General features: G+C 34.3%; 1 protein-coding gene across 1 annotated transcript; it reads right to left on the bottom strand.

Moving 5' to 3' along the window:
- Positions 1-1755: 1755 nt before the first annotated feature.
- Positions 1756-18438, bottom strand: LOC115991809 (3beta-hydroxysteroid-dehydrogenase/decarboxylase-like). Its single transcript, XM_031115742.1, has 13 exons — positions 18287-18438; positions 17938-18187; positions 17745-17834; positions 17470-17603; positions 16984-17154; positions 16345-16470; positions 15340-15419; positions 13628-13826; positions 12661-12766; positions 9071-9245; positions 8739-8895; positions 3976-4042; positions 1756-2258 (listed from the first exon to the last, which is right to left on the bottom strand). The coding sequence occupies exons 2-13, from the start codon at positions 18179-18181 to the stop codon at positions 2107-2109; spliced, it is 1701 nt and encodes a 566-aa protein (XP_030971602.1). The 5' UTR covers positions 18182-18187; positions 18287-18438; the 3' UTR covers positions 1756-2106.
- Positions 18439-20211: the final 1773 nt, after the last annotated feature.

Here is a 20211-nt window from a genome sequence, read left to right as displayed (position 1 = left end):
CTCATCTATTTTCCAAAGCAAGAAAACTTGTGTAGGAAAGATTAGAGCAAGTTACATTGGAGACGGATTGGAGATAATTTATTATCCATAATGAGATGGCTTCAATATTGATAAGGTATAGATGGAATTGAAAATGAAGAAACAATTTTAAGAGTGCTAAGAGGGAGAGGAAGTAAGTGTTTTTGAATTGCAATTGAACATGAAAAATATTATTTTTGTTCCTAAACTTTAAAAAGTTTTGTTTTTAGTCCTTAAAATTTTTAGAAATTTTTTCAATAATATAAGGGCAAAAATAGGAACAAAAAAAGAATTATAATAGTTTGGGATTAAAAAATGGGTTTATAAATTTGGGTCATGCTAACTAGTGCCCTTAGGCATTGGTTAACAATCCAGTTAAAGAAAGTTTTTATGGAAAAATAAAAAACAATTAATGTTTTGACAATTTTTTCATTTCCCATAAAAGTGATATTAAAACTTTCCTAAAAGAGATTGTTAACCAATGTTTTAAGGGCACTCGTTAGCATTTCCCTTTAAATTTTAAGGATAATTGTAATATTTTCAATAGATTAGGGACAAAAAAAAAAAAAAAAAATTTAGGCAAACTTTAGGGATGAAAACAATATTTTGGTATCAAAACACGTGTGTATATTCGAGGTGGGACAAGAGAGCAAAGCCGCCCCTTCCCTATAACCTCTTTGGGTGGCAGTGCAGGTCAAGCGGGGTGGGAAAAAGGGAAAAAAAAAAAAAAATTATTCATTATTGGACAACAAAACAATTAAGAGAAAATTCTACCAAAAAATGCCACCGGCTACATTGTACATCCTTTTATCTTTTATCACTTAAGCAAGATATTTCGTAAGTGATACTCCATTTTTCAACAATAAATGGTTTAACAACTCAATGAACAATATATTTGGTTAGGGTTGGGAGTAGGGGAGAGGTGGTTGATAAGCTCATAATTGAAGTCATCAACCCCAATATTAAGCCTCAGAAGGCTCACATCGAGCACCATTATAACATTCGAAATTACTTCTACAATGTTTGGCCTCCATTACCTTCCTCCACCACATTCTCGACCAACTTGCTACACCATCACCTGCAACAAACTATATCACTTAGAGAGCTCAACTAGGAGCCTAAGGGGATTTTTTCCTTCAATCAGTTAGTTTAGATATTCTGAAATGAAAAGCCTAATGAGCACAGTCAACCTTCATTCACATCGATATTTATTGTGTCTCACCAACTTTCAATTGCATAAAAATGAACCTATTCCTCACATGTTACCTCCCGCACACCGCTTTGGAGTATGTCCCCATCAGCCGAACAAAGAAAACCTCTAGTATACTCAAAAAAACCTAATTTTGAAGCATGATTCCCACCAAAAGTAGCGCCACCCCACCTTATAAAAACCCACCATTCCTGTTGGCTATGGTAATCCATTTCTGATCAGTATTATTTTGAGAATTTTAGTGTAGAAGATATAGTAAAACTTAGTCGCTGTAGCATCTTTGGCTAGTTTCACCCTGGGTTGCCTCAAGTGACACTGGGAAAATAAACAAAAAATAAAACAAAAAATAGGTCTAGGTAGTTTTACAAGCAAAAAAGTGAGTAATCTTTTGCCTGGATTCTGAATGCATGAGAGAGAGTTTTTTTTTTTTTGTGGAAAAACTCCATAAGCAACTCGAAAAAGCCTGATGAGTTAAGAAAAGAATTCGTGTAAAACATTTTAAGAGATCAGATAACTAAATTAAAGCAAAATCCAAATATTTCTTCAGGGGTTATCCTCCATTGAAATAAAGAGACCAATATTACACTATAAGAAAATTCAATGTAATATTACAAATCAATTAAAACGTCACTTATCAAAATAAAAATAAACATCAATTAAAAGAACGTCATTAATTGGGAAGAGAGTAACACATCTGCTGCACAAGCATAACATGGAGTCCCTCACCTTCTCTTGTGAAATCTCAAAGACTAACACTAACAGCACCTACAAGGCTACATGCCGGTACCCACTTTTCAAATCATCAAAATATGAGGCAAACGGCTCCATATGAGAAAATTGAAGATGCTCGCACCATGTAAAATCTGGGCTACCAGCTATCACTGATCCTTCTTGGACTTGGAAGTAACAAATTTTCTGACAATTTCAGATTTTAACTTGCATCCAAGAGTGAGAGCATCCATAACCATAGCATCAATTTCCTGCTCCTTTTTCTCATATACATAGATGGCTAAAAAGGCAACAGGAAGTCCTGCAAAATATCCAGAGAACAAAATCCCCCTTATACAAGACAATGCAGAATGGAATAAAGTCACAAAATTGGTCCAATATGAAAGTGGCATGCAGTCCAAGGCGAAATGATCTCATATTCAAACCTCAACTACTAAAATAAAAAGGAACCACTGTGGAAAATGGTCTGTTAATGGAGTAACAACCATTATAACATTTTGGGAATATTGCACTTTAAACCTTATACTTTAAGGATGGTAATAAATTAAACCCAAAAGTTTCAAAAATAACAAATATAACTTCAAACTTTTAAACTGCAACAAACACCTGGAGTCAAGTTAATCTAAAACCGGGAGGAGGGGGGCTGTCTTTTAAGCAAACCAAGCAAGAGGTGACCGCACCTCAGCACTGCTCACCACCCACTACCATCGAACCACCACCCACCCCCACTGGTAAGCTCTTTCTTTCTTTTCAAGTAAACCAAACTTGAAGTGAACTAGAAGAAATTACAAAAAGAGAAATACTCAATCACTAACTCCATCTTTAACCAATGAAAGAAAAACTTTGCTAAGCTTATTTCTCTCCTTTTTTGATAGACAGCTTATTTCTTTCTGTTCTCAAAGCCTTCATGGTGTACCAATGAAAGAAAAGATTTGCCGAGCTTATTTCTCTCACTCTCTTCTCTGAGCATTCATGGCAACACCATTTTTTCCAACGACCCCAATACGGTCCATCCTCCAACAGTCCAACCACAGCAAAACCCTCCTCTTCTTTGTGGTATGTAACCCTTTAACCTTTTTTTAATTGTGCATGCTTTGGGAAATGTTAGTAATTCATAGAGACTTATGGTTTATTTTGGTAATGTGAATGCAAATTGGGAAATTCGGTTGAATTTCTAAGTGACAATTTTGGAGTTTCAGTTTGCGGCTTTGTTTAGAAAGGGGGTTTGAGTTGAAGATTTTTTTTTCCTTAACAAAAAGCTAAATTGGTATTGATTTTATTGTGAAGAGTGTGGATTGTGATTGAGTATTTTTACAGGTTTGTGCAATGGAGGACCGGATTTTGTGAAATGCCGGTCCAGTGCATACCTGTGGAGATTAGCTGTGAGCTAGTGGTCAGTGGTCAGTGGTCCAAAAGCAGTGGATGGCGTGCAGTGGCGGGAGTTATGCAGCTGGTGGGGTGCGGCAGCATCTCTCTCAACTGTTTCTCTTAAAAAAAAACCTCTTCCCCCCCCCCCCCCCCTAACGGTGTTAAATTAATTTGACTTCAGGTTTAATTTGTTCCTTTTCAAAATTTAGGGTTTAATTTGTTATCACCTCTAAAGTATAAGGTTTAAAGTACAATTTTCCTAAACATTTTTATCTGGGCCCATCAGCTTCATTTTTACCCAAGACCGTCCAGCTAATTCATTTACAGAACTAATATTTCATGGGCAAGGATCATCAAATGTTGTTTGAGATTCATGAGGGCTATGCTCAGAACTCCCGAAGTAAAGGCAATTTACCCAATTAATATCAGCTTCTCCCACAAAATTTGGACACTCTAACTTGTGGAGTGACTTCTTTTTTTTAATCACAATTATCCAAAACACTAAATTATACTAAATGAGTGTGAGCTTAGATTGACAACATCAGGAACTACAGCTATGGCTTCAAAATCAGATCAAATGCCAATACCTTCCAAAAATTTTGTAGAAAAAAGGCATGCATGTGAGAGAGAGAGAGAGAGAGAGCGCAAACCTATAACAAAAAGGCTCTGAAATGAAACAGCTCCAAGTAAGCTTAGAAGCAATAGGGAGAGAACAACCTATTATGAACATAAGCAAAGAAAAGTATCAGCTAAAGTGAATCAATAACCCCAATTAGAATTACTGAAATGAACCAGATAATATATGCATTAAACAATTTGGAAGCAAATATTGAATTAACTGATGGTAACAGGGGACCTTGGGAAAGTAGCTCTTTAACTATTTTCTAGTGCTGGCCCTGGTATTGCCTTATTATGAATAGTATACTAATAAAAACATGGTGATCATCTATCAGTGCATACTTATCTAAAGAATATATGAAGGCAAACAAAAGAAAGAAAGGATCCAATAGGGGCATATGCTTTTACTACATACTATGTCCTCAAAGAGTAGAGTTGTGTCTCATCATCACCCCTCATCAGTACCACAACTATTTTTGTGTAATAAGTAATAAAATCTTAATGGAATGAGGAGAAATTTATGTTCACTGGATGCGTACAAAACATCTCCTAAAGAAAATTAGGAATATGAAAGATTTACAAAAGGAGATCAAAGTCTACAATATCGCATATTACCAAGCACGAGGGTCCTAGACCATTCAAAGAACAATCTCCCAAACAAAGATTTCATCTCCACCACTGAGTCTGCAACACTGTTACAATTTCAGTTGTACTCCTCCCACCAAATTCTATTGGTGAAGATTTCATCCACCACCAACAAGCCTATAATGTCTACGATAGAACACATGTCACTAGCTCCACAGGTCCTAGACCATTCAAACAAAAATCTGACCAACAAAGATTTCATCTCCAATATTTAGTCCACATTATTGAATGTTCCCCTCCAACCGTATGCTTTTGGTTGAATGAAACAACTAATTATTCTCAGGAGTGAAAAGTCCTTGGATTACCCAGTAACTGGTTCTGGCTGGTGGGTCAATTGCCCGTAGAAGTTTGATTAACAGTGAGGATTGTTGTACAATATGCTCTACGATATGCAACTAATCTGAGTGAAGTTCTCCTACGTCATCCAAAAAAAAAAAAAAAAATCATCTCAAATATGGTGGTAGTTTAGTGGCATAATTAGCTGTCCTTTATTAAGAGAACCAAGGTTTGAATGCCCCCCCTCCCCCAGTTGTAAAATATCAAATTATCAAGAAATCAATTTTGGCAGCTGACTCCAACAACTCTATCTCTCTCCCCCTCTCATCACTATTAAATAGGCCATGACTACCTTGAATTAGCCAAGAGACTTTCTTATGTCATGGTAGGGTTATGAATCTTTCACATTGAATCAAAAACCTTTCAACTCGTTCTAGAGGAAAGGGGCACAGTATTCATTCTTAGAATTTATGAGTGAGGCATTGTTTGGACTATGACTTCGAAAAAGTCATAAATGGGGACAGAATTGGTTTTCCTGTGTATTTATGGATATGAGAACAAATAGTTTCCTTCTTGAAATTCCCGTGGTTACCAAAACTGTCCAAGTACCAACTAAACTATGTTCTCTCTCTTTTTAGGGGATCAAATCAACCAAAAAAAAAAAGTGACATGCTGCACAAATTTTACCCTAGAAACCTTTTAAAGTTGACTTCATAGAAATAAAACCAAACTTGCCGCATGATATAGGTACTCATTCTGAGAGCGTATGAATTCCTTCTGAAAAAGTACATACTCAACTCTTTTTCTCTCTTTTCCATTTTGAGTTCTTTGTTTGACCGTGTATTACAACCCTCAGCTATGGCAGTTTACATTTTCATATTAAATAAAGTAACTTTTAATACTACTCAACTTTTTTTCTCTTTTTCATTTTGAGTTCTTTGTTTGTCCCGTGTAGTACACCCCTCAGCTATGGCAGTTTACATTTTCATATTAAATAACGTAACTTTTATCACTACTAGTCTGCCTAAATGAAAATTTTTGAAATAAATATCATCAAAAAACTGCTTGGCACATCCTATGCCAGTTTATAACATAGAAGTTAGAAGACAATGCACCAATACAATGTGGTCATTAATAGTTTTTTATTGGTAAGTTACACACGCACCTAGTGTGAACCCACAACCATACCTTCCACCCATTCTAATGGGAAGATGGTATCATTTGAGCCAGAGCTAGAAACTTATTCTACTTCAGCATTTGGTTTTAAATTTGCCTTTTGACCGGATGACTTTACTTTTATAAATATGTATATGGATTGGATTCAAGTTACACCTAATGTAACTCTAAGCAATGTTACACTACCCAATAACTTGTTATAGAATTCATATTTTGAAAATCTCACCATTGAATTACATATTCTACACGTTCTTAACATTCATACCGATTTTTATGTCAATTGGATGTTATTTACCATTCAATTCATAAACTCATCTTTTATGCATTATTTTAAACTATAAAAACTTGAATTTAAATAATTGATTGATAACATGACTATTAATCTTTAATCACCTTAAAATTTTGCAAGGATAGAGAATATATGAAGATAATGTAATCTAACAATGGATTTGTCAAAATTCGCATCCAATTAAAAAATATTGGGTGGTCTAACATTGCTTAAAGTTATACCAGATGTAACTTGAACCCAATCATCTATATATATATATATATATATATACTAGCCTCTAGTGTAATTTGAACCCAACCCTATATATATATATAGAGGCTCTTCTCTTTTTTTTTCTTTTTTCTTTTTTTTGATAAGTAACGTAAGAATATTATTAATAATAGGAAAAGTGCCAAACCGAGTACATTGGGGATGTACTATGAGGGCACAAATCAGGAAATACTTTGCATCTATTATAATTTGGAAATATATATATATATATATATTTTCAAACAAATAAGAAGGATAAACTTTAAAGATAAGCAGTAACTATAATTTCTTTTTTAAATGTGTTGTTGAAAGTGGTGTAATGATATAGAGAAAAGTTTGCATAGGAAAAATAAGATGAACTTGGGGGGAAAGAAGGCTAAATTTTAGGAGTTCTTTTAGTTTTTTATTTTTTATTTTTTAAATTGGGGGTGTTTTACTTTTATTAGGATGAAAAAGGAATAAAAAAGCTAAAATTTAGGGAATAAAAAGATGAACGTGAAAGAAAAAAATCCTAAATTTTAGGAGTTCTCTTTTTGAATTCAAAATGAAATTTTTTATTTGACATTTATGATTCTATTTTTAAGAGAAATTACCCTTCATTAATGAAGGTAACCACTTAAAAGTCCAGTTCAAAGAAGAGGATCCTCTTTTATATATATATATATAAATAAAGAACCTTAATTATAGTAGTCTAAGGTTCTACCATGTGACTCAATCCTCCAAAAGGAAAGAGAGTTCTCTCCTTTTAGCCTATCACCTCACCAAAACATTGCATTTCTAACACAGTATTAGCTAATTGCCATGTGTTAATGGGATAGATGCATTTATTTTCATGTATTAATTATCAATAGAAGATACACTAATTATTTATATAAAAGGAATTTATATGGTTAATTTTATAAAATTTAAATAAGAAACAATTTATTTGGAATACTTATTATCAAAAAATAATTCATTTGGAATACGGCATTCTTTGTCATGTTTAGTTGCTTTGGCAGCAATTGAAATAAAAATCATCAAAAGGCAAAAGCAAATTTAATAACGCATGCAATTAGGAAAATAAAATATAACCATGAGCTTAAATTAGTCAAAATATTTAAATATTTATGAATTTAATTATATGATACGTTCATATTTTTAATTATATTAATCATAACAATTGACATTTCAAAACTCCTTGTAATTACATGTGATATATATAAAATATAAGGTTGGGTCAAAATGCACTTGGTGTAACTTTATTTTATATTACATCACTCCATAAGTTTTTGTTGTATTTAATATTTTGAAATTCTTACTGTTGGATTAGACTTTAGCTTTAAAATGCAAGCCAAATTTAGAGATAATTTGATACCATTCACACGAGTTCTAGTTAGCTCAACAAATAAAGTTTCTTGTCAACGAACAAAGGATTTAGGTTTTAATCCCACCTACACCAAAACCAAGTAGTGTTTGGGCAAGATGATACAAGCAATCATCATACAGTGAACACCATAGGTTTAAATCAAATCATAACTATATAAATTTTAATTTAAAAAAAATAAAAATCTGATACCATGTACCACTAATCATAAACTCATACAACAATTTTAAAGTGCACTAAAATTGAAATTTTAACATTTTATTCGTGAGATAGTTATTGATTTTTGATAACCTTAATATTTTGCAAACATGTAGAGTATAAGGTGAAAATGAACATGTAGAGTATAAGGTGAATGTAATTCAATAATGGGTTTGTCAAAAACACATCCAATAAAAAGCTATTCCACGGTGTAATACTGACAAAAGATACACCATGTGTAACCTTAATCCAACATGTGTGTGTGTTTTTTTTTGGGGGGGTGGGGGGGGACAAGACTGTAGTGGACTACATACTGTGATTAAAAAAAAGTATTAATAGGACAAATGCATTTATTCTCATGCTTTTTTTTTTTTTTTTTTTTTGATAGGTAAGAAAAAATCGTATTAGTAGATTTGCATTTCCTATTTTTTTAATGACATCTAATACAATTAAAGTGAATTCCACAAACATTATCATACATAATAAATATCATACATGGGTCATAAGATAATTTCTTACAAAGTATTTCAAGATGCACCACAAAATCCATCGGCTAGTTGAGATAAATAGCAAGTAAACATACAAAGAGTGCTAAATACCTTAAGGAACAGAGTCCAGTCATGTCCCGTCGAAAGAGATTTTAAAACATCAACAGCAGCATTCCAAGATGAAGCCACTGACAAAGCAACTCTTCTTGACATCTCTTCTGACAAGTGAAAACGTGACCGGGGTATTTTCTCAACTGTATATCCCAATCTGCCATAGTAGACAATGCGTTTAATAACATCAGTTATATGCTTCTACGTTCTGACAGCCTCCCATCCAGTCAGAACACATTCACAAGTTTCAACCATGGGTGAAACATGTTAAACAGCAGTAATCATGTTAAATGGAATATTGATATGTCCAAGAAGAGAATAGCCAGACATACACTTTTTCTGGTAAAATGCCATGGATAAACAAGAAAACTGATGTTGCCAAGAGAAGTTTTGAAAGGGTAGTCAGGAGGGTGAATCCAGATGCAATGAAGTTGTAGTAAATAGCAACCAAAACTAACAATGCAGTAAGTGTCCTTTTTTTGTCCCTCCAGAGTAATGTGTCAGCAACTGCAAAAGGATATAGCAGTTAATGGATTACTTCATCAATAAATTTAAATGAATTGATGTATATTACAACTTCAATCCCAATGTTTGGACTAAAAACTATGTTTTGACAAAAGGACAACAATCATAAGTCCCATAAAATAAGAATATCCTTATGTTTCCTCTAGATGTCCAAACACAATAGAATTTATAAACTTAATAAGAAATATAAGCACTTATTTCCAACATGCATCAACATTTGATATTGTAAACCATAAGAAATAAATAAATAAGGTATCTGAGCACTTTTCAATGCACATATGTACTGTTTGTAAGACAGCTAAATGCGTCAGCATTTGACATGTCAATTGTCAACAATCATACTGTGTTGAATTTTGAAAACACTAAAATGTATGTGTTTATACCAGTCCTTGTAGTCAAGCCTATATCTCTCCATTTGAAAGAGGGGAGGTCTTTGATGGAGCACGAGACTGATAATAAGAAAGAATTAGAAAAATTGAACAACCCTAGGCTTCACCACCCTGCCCAAAACCTTAGGCTTCACCATCTAGAGGTACTTGGAATCACCACCAAGCTGTAGAAAAACTCGAACTCAGGAAAAATTGTATTCAACTTGCACTGCTCCAAACTATTGCTGAAGCCTCTTTTAATAGGCTTCAAGGATTACATCAACAAGGGGACTCCCAATCAAGTCACAATTACATCTCATAAAATCCTTAACAACAATCCATGAAATCCACAACCGCAATAAAGCCCAATTTCATAATTCAAAATGTGAAATTGGTATCTCAAATGACAAAATCTAAAATATTATGCTCTTAAATAAATTTTTCTCGCTGCACGTGCTACAGTAATCTTGAGTATAGCTCATAGGAAGGAAAGGCTTAAGAAGGCTAAGGCTTGGGATGTACTTGTAGCAAGTTTTTCACTACTTCCGCTAGAGTGCATACATACATGTTCATATGCATGTGGATGCTTGCACGTATATATGTTAGAAACAAATTCCTATATGCCTTTTGTTTTATGAACTCAATTGAAACCTCCTTAGAGTTTGCCTGTTCATCTTGATCAAATCCCCAAATTTCAGGTCATATTAGAGATACAAGTTTTATATGCTTTTCTTATCAACTCAATTTCAACGTCCGCAGGGTTGGCTTGTCCATCTTTAAGTCTTCAAACCCCCTAATTTAAGGTCATATGAAAACCCAAATCGATAAATTGGGCCTTCTTCAGATTTTCTTTTTAAAAAAAAAAAATCGTCCATGAACAACGTTGCACAACAACTAGATTGAATATAATATCCCTTTGGACGTTTGAACTTTGAATACTCCCTTTAGCTTACATAACAAGAACATGAGGTAGGTGCTATAGAATCGATGGTGATAACATGGAATGGATTCCTTGTTAGTTGCCTCAAGATTATGATGGGCTATGAAGCACCAATATGGAAACAGTCCTGGCCTAATACGATACAAACATGGCAAGATAGTAATTCTAGAAAAACTAAAATACAACAGGATAGGAATATGATACAACAAACAAGCCTTAATCCCAAAATTTTGGGATCACAACTACGGATTCTAAACAGACTAATCAGGGTTGGTCAGCCAGAAGTATTCTTTTTCACCATTGTTTTTACAAGCAATGCGAACTTTATTAAAAACAGAGAGAAAAAAAAAATTACAGACCACTCCCCATATACACCGATAGTGTACTAGGTAGGGCCAAGAAAATCAACAAAAAGAACACAAATCTAAAAATCAATAAGCAAAGAAAATGAGAGGTCACTCACCACAGACATCCAACCATAAAAAGTATGCAAGATAAAACGTGCTCTTTTTCGCCAATTCTTCACTATCCAAAATCTATTCTTTGTTATCTTCTTAACTAACATAAGCTAGTTCCCTTGAAAATGTAACCATATTTCTAAAACAAGAGGTCAAGCCTAAGGATATTGCTGAAACTCAAAAAAAAAAAAAAAACTCAAGAATATTACTGAAACTCAAAATAAGCATCTCTTCATTCTTAACAATAAAAGTTTGAATGCAAAAGTTAAAAAAGTAGAGTTGTATTTGCTGTTATGGCCAAATAAAAGAGCAATCCAGTCACTACAACACCTCAAGAAACACATCCTCAAATGTATGCCTATCACATTTCCGCCATATGCCCCTCCACAAAATAATAGGCGTGTATTTGGGGATGTGGAGAGGACAGAGGATCAGATTTTAGCCACCTTTGCAGGCTCTTTTATGAATAGAGAATCAATTCCAATGTTTTTAAACTCAAATTATGAAGCTTTGAAATATATCTACTCTCAAAAGAAGTTGAATTATTGGCATGAAAAGTGGGTTTCCATTTTGCAAGAATACACTTTTGTTCTCAAGCACAAAGCTGGAATTCGGAATAGGGTAGCAGATGCATTAAGTCAGGTGGTCTATATCCATACTTCATTGGCTGTACAAGTGATTGGATTTGATCCTTTGTGTAAGGATGTCAGCATCATATACACTGAATTATTGAGTGGGCAACGAGCACAATATTTGGACTTTTCTATCCATGATGGTTACCTTTTCATGGGAACTTGCTTATGCATAAGTTTAATATCCTTGCTGGAAGCGGCCAAGGATCAGGGTGTGTCTGTTGGAGGGTACTATTGATCTTTAATGTCTAAAATTGACGCGTTTTTTCCCTAGAAAATTATTTGGAGATCAAGGGTACCACCTAGAGTTTCTTTTTTCCTTGGACAGCAGCTTTGGTGAAAATTCTGACTTATTGACAATCTACAAAGGAGACGTATTAGTGTGATAGATTGGCGCTATATGTGTGAAATGTAATGGGGAAACTGGACCATTTATTTATACATTGCCCTTTAGCTACTAAGATGTGGACTATTGTATTTGGTTTGGAGATCACTGGGTTATGCCGAAAAGAGTTTTGGATATACTAGCTTCTTGGCAAGGTTGCTGCTTTAGTCCTCATCAGAACATAGCAATTTGGAAAGTTGTGCCTCATTGTTTAATGTGGGGCATTTGGAAGGAATGAAATGCTATAAGTTTCGAAGGTTGTGAATGGACTATTCTTGATCTGAAGTTTGATTGGTTGCTAGCTTTGAAATCCTTTTCTTTTACTTCTCTCTTCTATATGATTAATCATTTTACCTGGAGAGCTTGCGTGTATAAAGTTTACCTCCTGTGTACTTGGGCTTCTATTTTACATTAATAGAGTTATGTTATCAAAAAAATTGTATCTATTTTTTTTATAAGTAAACTATCATCCATATTTACAACTCAAGTTAACCCAGAATGACTGCATTCTGCAACCCAATATAAGCAGAACGTCCAAAGAATAGCATATGGGAATGCAACATAGCCAAATGTACCAAAACGTAGTAACATGAATATAAATTGATGATTTTTACCCCTTCCTTTTCCAAGATATATGGAAGCTTTAGAAGGCCCCTCTCTTTTGGGTGGATGTTCAGCCCTCAAGTGTGAGTATGACTCAATTGTCCTCTTTAGACCCTCCTACAGGAAAAATAATAATAATTAAAAATAATAATAATAATAATCTAATTGTGACAAGTATTATACCAACACAAGGACTTAACTTGGAATATAAGTGGTGATTGGATCTTTCTCAGTGTTATTGGTAAGTGTTTATCAAGCAGAACTATCCAGTTCAGAGTTTATAATGTACTTAAGACTCGGACAACAAAAATAAACCACATCACAATTATCTAAATATGTAGAAGACAAATCATTATGGGCATTAAATTTACATCAGCAATCCAAAAAATTCTTTTTAAAAGGTTATTGCCAAGCAATTATAAGGGCTGCACAGCTCATGAGAGCAAATCCTTGATGTTGAGTTCAAAGATAAATCATGGGGCCATAGCTACTTAACCCATGTGGTTCAGCAAAAAACATTTCCTTATACATACATACATACATACATACATAAATACATACATAGCTTCTCAAAAAAAAAAAAAAAATACATACATACATACATACATACATATATATATATATATATGAGTTTTTTTTGGCCCCAAGATGAGGGGAAGGAAAGGGAAGACTCAAACGAGTGAGCGCTGGTTCATCAGGCATAATCCCCAACTAATTGTGTTAACTCTAGGGGTTATGAGGTTCAGCAGACATGACATATACTAAACAGAGAACTTTGGTAAATCCTTATACAACTTCATCCAATACCAAAGAATTAAGCAGCTAGATTCAAAACAATCAAGAAAATATTTCCACATGGAAAAACAAATGTTTCTTCACTCTTACCCCCCCCCCCCCTTTCTTGTCTTTTCTTTTCTTTTCTATCCCTTTTTTTCTCTTAGCAACTTATTAATCTTTTCAAATGAAACAAAAAAGAACCTGAAGTGGTACAACAGGTGCATAGCCAAGTAGATCCTTTGCTTTTGAACAATTAAAAGATCTGCTGCAGGAGAGGAGTCTTATTCTTGAAGGTGTCAACTGTGGAACTTTCATCCCATATGGACCTAACAGCCTATATGCCCATTCCACCATATGTGCAATTGGCATCACCACAAAGGCAGGAATCTTTATTCTTGGCCTGCAAACTACATTGGTTCAGATAAAACGTGAAGGGAAATCGACAATTAAATAACTATGTTTTATTCATTTTTAATGAATAAAATAATTTAATAAAATAAAGAACTAGTTGGATCATGGAGTGTGTATCAAGTAGCCTAACCAGTTACAATCTGAAATTTCAGAGTCTAGTAAATCTAAGAAAAGATACAACAGAAATGTTTCCTAATGCATTCATACAATCATATAAAGAATATAAAAAGCATTGTTCAATAAAGTGAATAGAACATTCAGCACCAACAAAGGTCCTGCTATTCCTTTCTTGCCATATAGTTGGAAGAGCAGCTTTCCAAGGGACTAATGGACTATTAGGGCAAGAAACATAAAATGTGAATCAGATAAGAGTAATCATTAGTTGTTTAAGGCTTAAGCACTTGAGCCAAGCTTCCTTGTTATAAGTAACATTCCCCAATCACCAATACGGCTGGATTTTTTGGTACTAATTCTCAAACTGGTACAAGAACCCCTTAGTTCCATCCCAACCAAAACATTGGCCTATACTAGATGATATATATCGCCACTAATGAGAATACTAAACAGAATTTTGACGTTATAAAATCCATAAAAATATAGCATATCCATTATATTAAGTTTATTTGTTAGGAATATTTCGCATATGAATATGTTGTGTTGCAATTTTTTCAGTATCAAAATTCTACAATTCTCATGGAATTATCTTAGTAATTGGATTACATCACTTTTTGCTGAACTCAGAAAAAGATCAAATTGTAACAATTTAAACAATATCGTAAATATTTAAGCTAAAAAAATAGAGTTTAACTCAAAAACAATATCAAATTATGGAGTTTGTTATATAATTATTTACATATTTAATTGCCTATACACTAAGGGGTATTCTTTTAACTTTGGCAGGGAGGGGCAATTCACCCCCCCCCCCCCCAGGGAAAACCCCCTAGCTCTGCCCCATCTAAATAACTATAAAAAATAGTACAACATGCCAAAATGGAAATTGTTTTAGTGTTTTATCTCTGACAGCTTAGGTAAAAGGGTGGAAAACATTTTCCGCCTTTTTCAGTTGACTAGGCTACAAGTTTCCTATTGACCAAATTTTTTTGCCATTCCAAATCCCGGAAAATGAGTGGAACGTTTTCCACTGAAACAAATGATTCATTAATCTAGACAAACTTGATAGAAAATAGAACCAGTTTAATTTTTAACTCGTTTTGTTTTTTCTTCCTCATAGCTTTGGATAAATTTTTTCTTCCTTATGGCAGTGGATAAGGATGCATCTGTTGCTTCTAATACAGAAATGACAGCTTTAAAATGTAACATAACTAACTCAAATGACCTTTGTCATGTTGACCTGCAGATGACAAGTTGAAGATTTAACATAACAAAGAACTGGTTGAATTGACCATAAATGAGACAAAGATCAAAGAAGAAGAAGAAGACGAGGACCAACATTATGACAGCACATTTGCACAAAATGAAAAGGTATTAATTAAAAGCAATACCTTTCATAGCCAAGACCTTCCAGGACAACCGAGACAAACTCCCAAAATTTCATGCGTTCCATGTTGGTAATAAAATATGCCTGCAAAACCAATCTCCATTTAACAAACCTGCCAAAACCCAGTTATAATATCCTAGTTGGACATGTCCTCACTCATGTATGTATCTTCTTGTTTAACTTTCCTAGGAGACATTCCAATTAAATTTTGAGGCATAAATCTGCAATTGTAAAGAAAATGCCATGAAGGTGGTTGCATACACAGAAAGTTCAAGCATAAACCTTTGTTCAATCTTAAAGTTGCTTAAGGATGCAGAGAATGCACTGTTATTCCTAATGCCTATCCAGAACAGGGACCATAAAGCTTCAAAGTACCTATCATGGTGCAGGAAGTCACCAAGACTGCCTCCACCAGTCCACCCCCAATGAGGTTTTCTTGGCTTTGGGCTGCACCGTAAGCTCACCAAACCAAGCATATGCACCCCATAAATTACGGAAGTTAGAGTCTGTTCAGGCCATGTTCTCACTCACACGAAGTCAATGGGTCCAAGCTACCCCTTGGTCCCACTCAACTGCCTCCTCCCAGTTTCTTCCTCAGGTCAGTCAATTCTCCTCTCAAATTGGTGTTTCTCAACCATCAAATCATTTTAAGTGATGCATGATACATCTCCACCTAAAGCCTATCACTACACTGCATTGTTATATCTATGGATATTTGACAATACAGCCTATCTCATATATTAAGTCTCAAAGATTCCAACAATATAGTCACATGCAATAAATTGGATAAATCAAAATTGGTTCTAGCACAACCAGAATAAGCAAAGAAGTACAACCCATTTGAGAACAAAAAATAAATGCATTCAAACTTAGAATCCACCCCCACCCCCAACAGTAACTTTGCTTTTCCAAATCTTCCCCATAGATGACAATTGGATTTGATGGAGGAAGCTCTCTCTCTCTCTACACACACACACACACACACACACACACACACACATATATGAACCTGGCCTGATGCTTTTTCTGCAACCATCCCTTCTGATGCAAGAGCTCGCTCAGCACATATATGGGCATGTGCCACATTTTCAACATAAGTGAAGTCATAAATGTTGTTGCCATCTCCAACAATGAACTGATCATTTTAGAAAAGAAAGGAATCAATAATAGATTTTATTGAATGTTAATGTAATGCACTTATGTGTGTGTTTCTGTGTAATATAATCTTCTTCTTTTTTGACAAGCGTGACATGTGTGTGTGTGTGTGTGTGTGTGTGTGTGTGTGTGTGAGTGTCTGCATTTGTATACATTTACATACATATAGCCCAAATGTATTCACCACTCAGTACCCCAAATTTTATATGATTTAGAAGATTCTTGTACCCAAACCTGGTATTTCCTACCAAGCAGAGAGGCACAATTAAATGATCAAATGATTATTTGATCAATGTTTTTAGTGGTCAAATTTCTTGTCTAATAATTATTTGATCAATGTCTTAGTCAAAATCTGTGTCATTCATGTATCACATCATAGATGTGGATGACTGAACCCGTCATAATGTCCAATTTGTTGTATATCACATGCACAACCAGAAAACAAAAATGGAGACAAATTCATCACTAAGCAGAACAATGAATATATACATACCTTCAATTTCCCTGCCCTTGCAGCATCAACTAAAGATGGAACAAACAACCTATCTCCAGGACCAAAAATGCTGCTAGGACGTATGCAGCATGTTAAAAGTCCCTTAGTCCCATTCGATTTGATAACCAATGCCTCTCCTTCAGATTTAGTTGCTGAATATGAATCATTGTGCTGAAACAGGTGAAGACAATATAGGCATTGTGTAGACATTCTAACCAACAGAAAGGACATTATAAATTGAGGATAGATAATACTACTAAAGTTTACAAGATCAGCACAAAAAATAGACACAAGCAAAGAGATTGTTCGATGTTCATAAGTAATAGACATAATAACATAAATTGAAAGCTTTTAATTTTTATTTTTTTACAGATTTATTCTAATATAAGTAATAGATTTAATATTTTTTGACAAACTTTTTGGTGCCATGCATGGGTTATAGCAGCAGCAACAACAAACTCAACACTTTTAAAGTGAAGTGAGTACCTTAGCCGGGTAGGGCACTGATTCATCCCCATCCAAAATGCCATGAACCCCATCAAAGACCACACTAGGAGAGCTAGTATAGATCAGTCTCTTCACTTTATGCTCAATACAAGCATCAATAACATTCTTGGTCCCTATAATAAATCATAAACAAACCACAGCATAATAAGACAAACAAACTCAAACACCCAAAACAAAGAAAGATTCAACAAAGTCCAAAAGCACATCAAAAAAAGCCAATAGGCTAAACACCCATCAAACCTAGCACTCTGTACCTTCCACATTGACCGAATAATGTAGCTGGTAATTGTTGATCGAAGAATTCGGCGCAGCCATGTGGAACACAACCTCAGCTCCTTCCAATGCTGTTTATCATCATTATTAAAACAAAAACAAAAAAATTCAAAACTTATGCAGAAAAATTTTCAGCTAGGCATTTTATCAAACAGTTGGAAGGGGTGAGCAAACCTTTGAGAACTTGGTCCTTGTTTCGAAGATCCATGGAAACATAAACAGCTTGAGCAGAGCGCAAGGCTTGGCCGAGAGTTCCATTCTCCTCGTGAGGGTCAAGGCTAATGGTGGGACCCATATCAGCAATTCGGACGAGGAACATGTTATATGAGATGAGCTTTTCAACCAAATGACGAGCAGCAAAACCACGACCTCCTGTCACCACGCACCATCTCTCAGTACCATCATCCCCAGATGCCATTTCTCTCTGCAAAACCATAAAAAACCCAATTGACTAAAGCATTAATTGTGTGTATTTGTAATGTGTTTGATAGATCTTGATAAGGAAGAAGAATTATGAAGTAACCTTTTTCAATGAGGGAGTGATCGATGGGATCTTAATTGATTCTGGGCTGGCTTGGCGAGTTCAGCTAGTGTAGGTGTACTATTTGCACAGACTGATATTTGGTGGTCGTTGGCTTTGGATTTGGTGGTATAAAATTTGAGTTTTTGTAGTTACCAAAGTAATTCACTTTCACAAAACTCACTTCTTCTTTTTTTTTCTTTTTTCTTTTTTCTTTTTTCTTTTTTTTTTTCAAAAATTCAAAATCACCTGCATGGCTGCATCATACATCATAAATTTGAGAATGTCTATTAAAATGAGTGTAGAACTAAATATGCTGCTAAATTTTTTTTTTTTTCAAAAATTCACAACCACTTACATTGTATATACCTCATAAGTTCGAGAAATACTACATATCTATAATTAAAAAAGATATATTAAAACTAGTGTAGAATTGATTTGCTCCTAATTTTTTTTTTTTTGTTAATTTACAATCACTAACATCATACATCATAAGTTTGAGAAATAATAAGTATCTATTAAAAAATTATTAAAATGAGTGTAGAACTGATTGTGCTCCTAATTTTTTTTTTTTATTTATTTACAACCACCTACATCATACATCATAAGTTTGAGAAATAAATGTATCTACTAAAAATTTATTAAAACGGGTGTAGAATTGATTGTGCTCCTAAATTTAATTTTTTTCAAAAATTCACAATCATCACATCATACATCATAAGTTTGAGAAATACTATGTATCTATTAAAAAACTATTTAAACGAGTGTGCCGCATGCCCATGTTGGGCTACCATTGCCTAGGCAGCATATATGCCAGGGCCTTAACTGCGTGCCCACGCGAGGCATGCCATGGCCTAGGCTATGTGCCCCGTGGGTGGATTACCAAGGCCTTGGCATGCCCTTGGGACCCCTCAAAGGCCATGGCAGCTACGTGGGGAGCACGCTGCTACCAAGGCCAGATAACCTCTTTGAACAACTCTTGATCTTCACCCCTCAAAAAGTGCTTAGGACCGAATCTTTCCTAGCACCAGGAAACATTGATTTGTTGAGAAAACATAATGCCCCTTTTTGAAGCAATTCTTGGAATCTTGTCTTGGTTTTTCGTGAATTGATCATGCTCCTGATTTTTTTATTTTTTTTTTCAAAAATTCACAATCACCTACATCACACATCGCAAATGTGAGAATACTATGTATCTACTAAAAAATTATTAAAACATGTGTAGAACTAATTACCTACATCATACATCATAAGTTTGAGAAAATACTAAATATCAATTGAAAAAATTATTAAAAGAGGTGTAGAACTGATCGTGATCCTAAAATTTTGGATACTTCCTTCAAACTTGGCTTGGGTGAGGGCCCATCAAGATTATTCTTCTGCATCGACCCAACACAATCGAATATTGAATTTTGATAATAAAGAACATAATATGCTAATAATAATAATTAATAACTCTAGCCAAAAAAAAAAAAAATACCAAGCACAGATATTTAACTTGAGTTATATTGCAAGCATGTTCTTCCATGTGATCACCTAATTTTAAAAGTTTTATTGAATTGCAAGTGTTTCCAATAATTTGTAAATGAAAAGTGGGTCAAATTAGGGGTGTTTCGTACCTTTTTTGGGATAGGAAAACTCGTGTGAGGTAGAAGTGGGGCAAACTAGGCTCAGGACGGGTTGGAAGTATTTTTGTCATGCCTAATGAGATGGCTTCAACATTAACAAGTTAGTGAAGAGATAAAAATGGGAGGAACAATCTTGAGAGTGATACAAAAAAGATGAAGCAAGTGTTTTTGGATGGTAATAGAATATGTTATAATAAATAAATAAAATATTAAATTATACTAAATTAAAAAAAGTAGATAACTTTAAAAAGTTTGCTTTTTGCTCCTGTAATATTTTGGATTTTTCCCCAATAACTTAGG

This window comes from Quercus lobata, chromosome 5 (assembly GCF_001633185.2).
Source record: "Quercus lobata isolate SW786 chromosome 5, ValleyOak3.0 Primary Assembly, whole genome shotgun sequence".
Lineage (NCBI taxonomy): Eukaryota > Viridiplantae > Streptophyta > Magnoliopsida > Fagales > Fagaceae > Quercus > Quercus lobata.
This window is presented reverse-complemented; position numbering and strand designations above follow the sequence as displayed.

Excerpts from the sequence above, each read along its gene's own strand:
- LOC115991809 (XM_031115742.1), bottom strand. The coding sequence starts at position 18,181 with ATGGCATCTGGGGATGATGGTACTGAGAGATGGTGCGTGGTGACAGGA. Across the intron at positions 16,471-16,983 it reads CAAGGGCAGGGAAATTGAAG|TTCATTGTTGGAGATGGCAA; the intron begins GTATGTATATAT and ends TAAAATGATCAG. Across the intron at positions 4,043-8,738 it reads ACTGGACTCTGTTCCTTAAG|GTTGTTCTCTCCCTATTGCT; the intron begins GTATTTAGCACT and ends TGTTCATAATAG.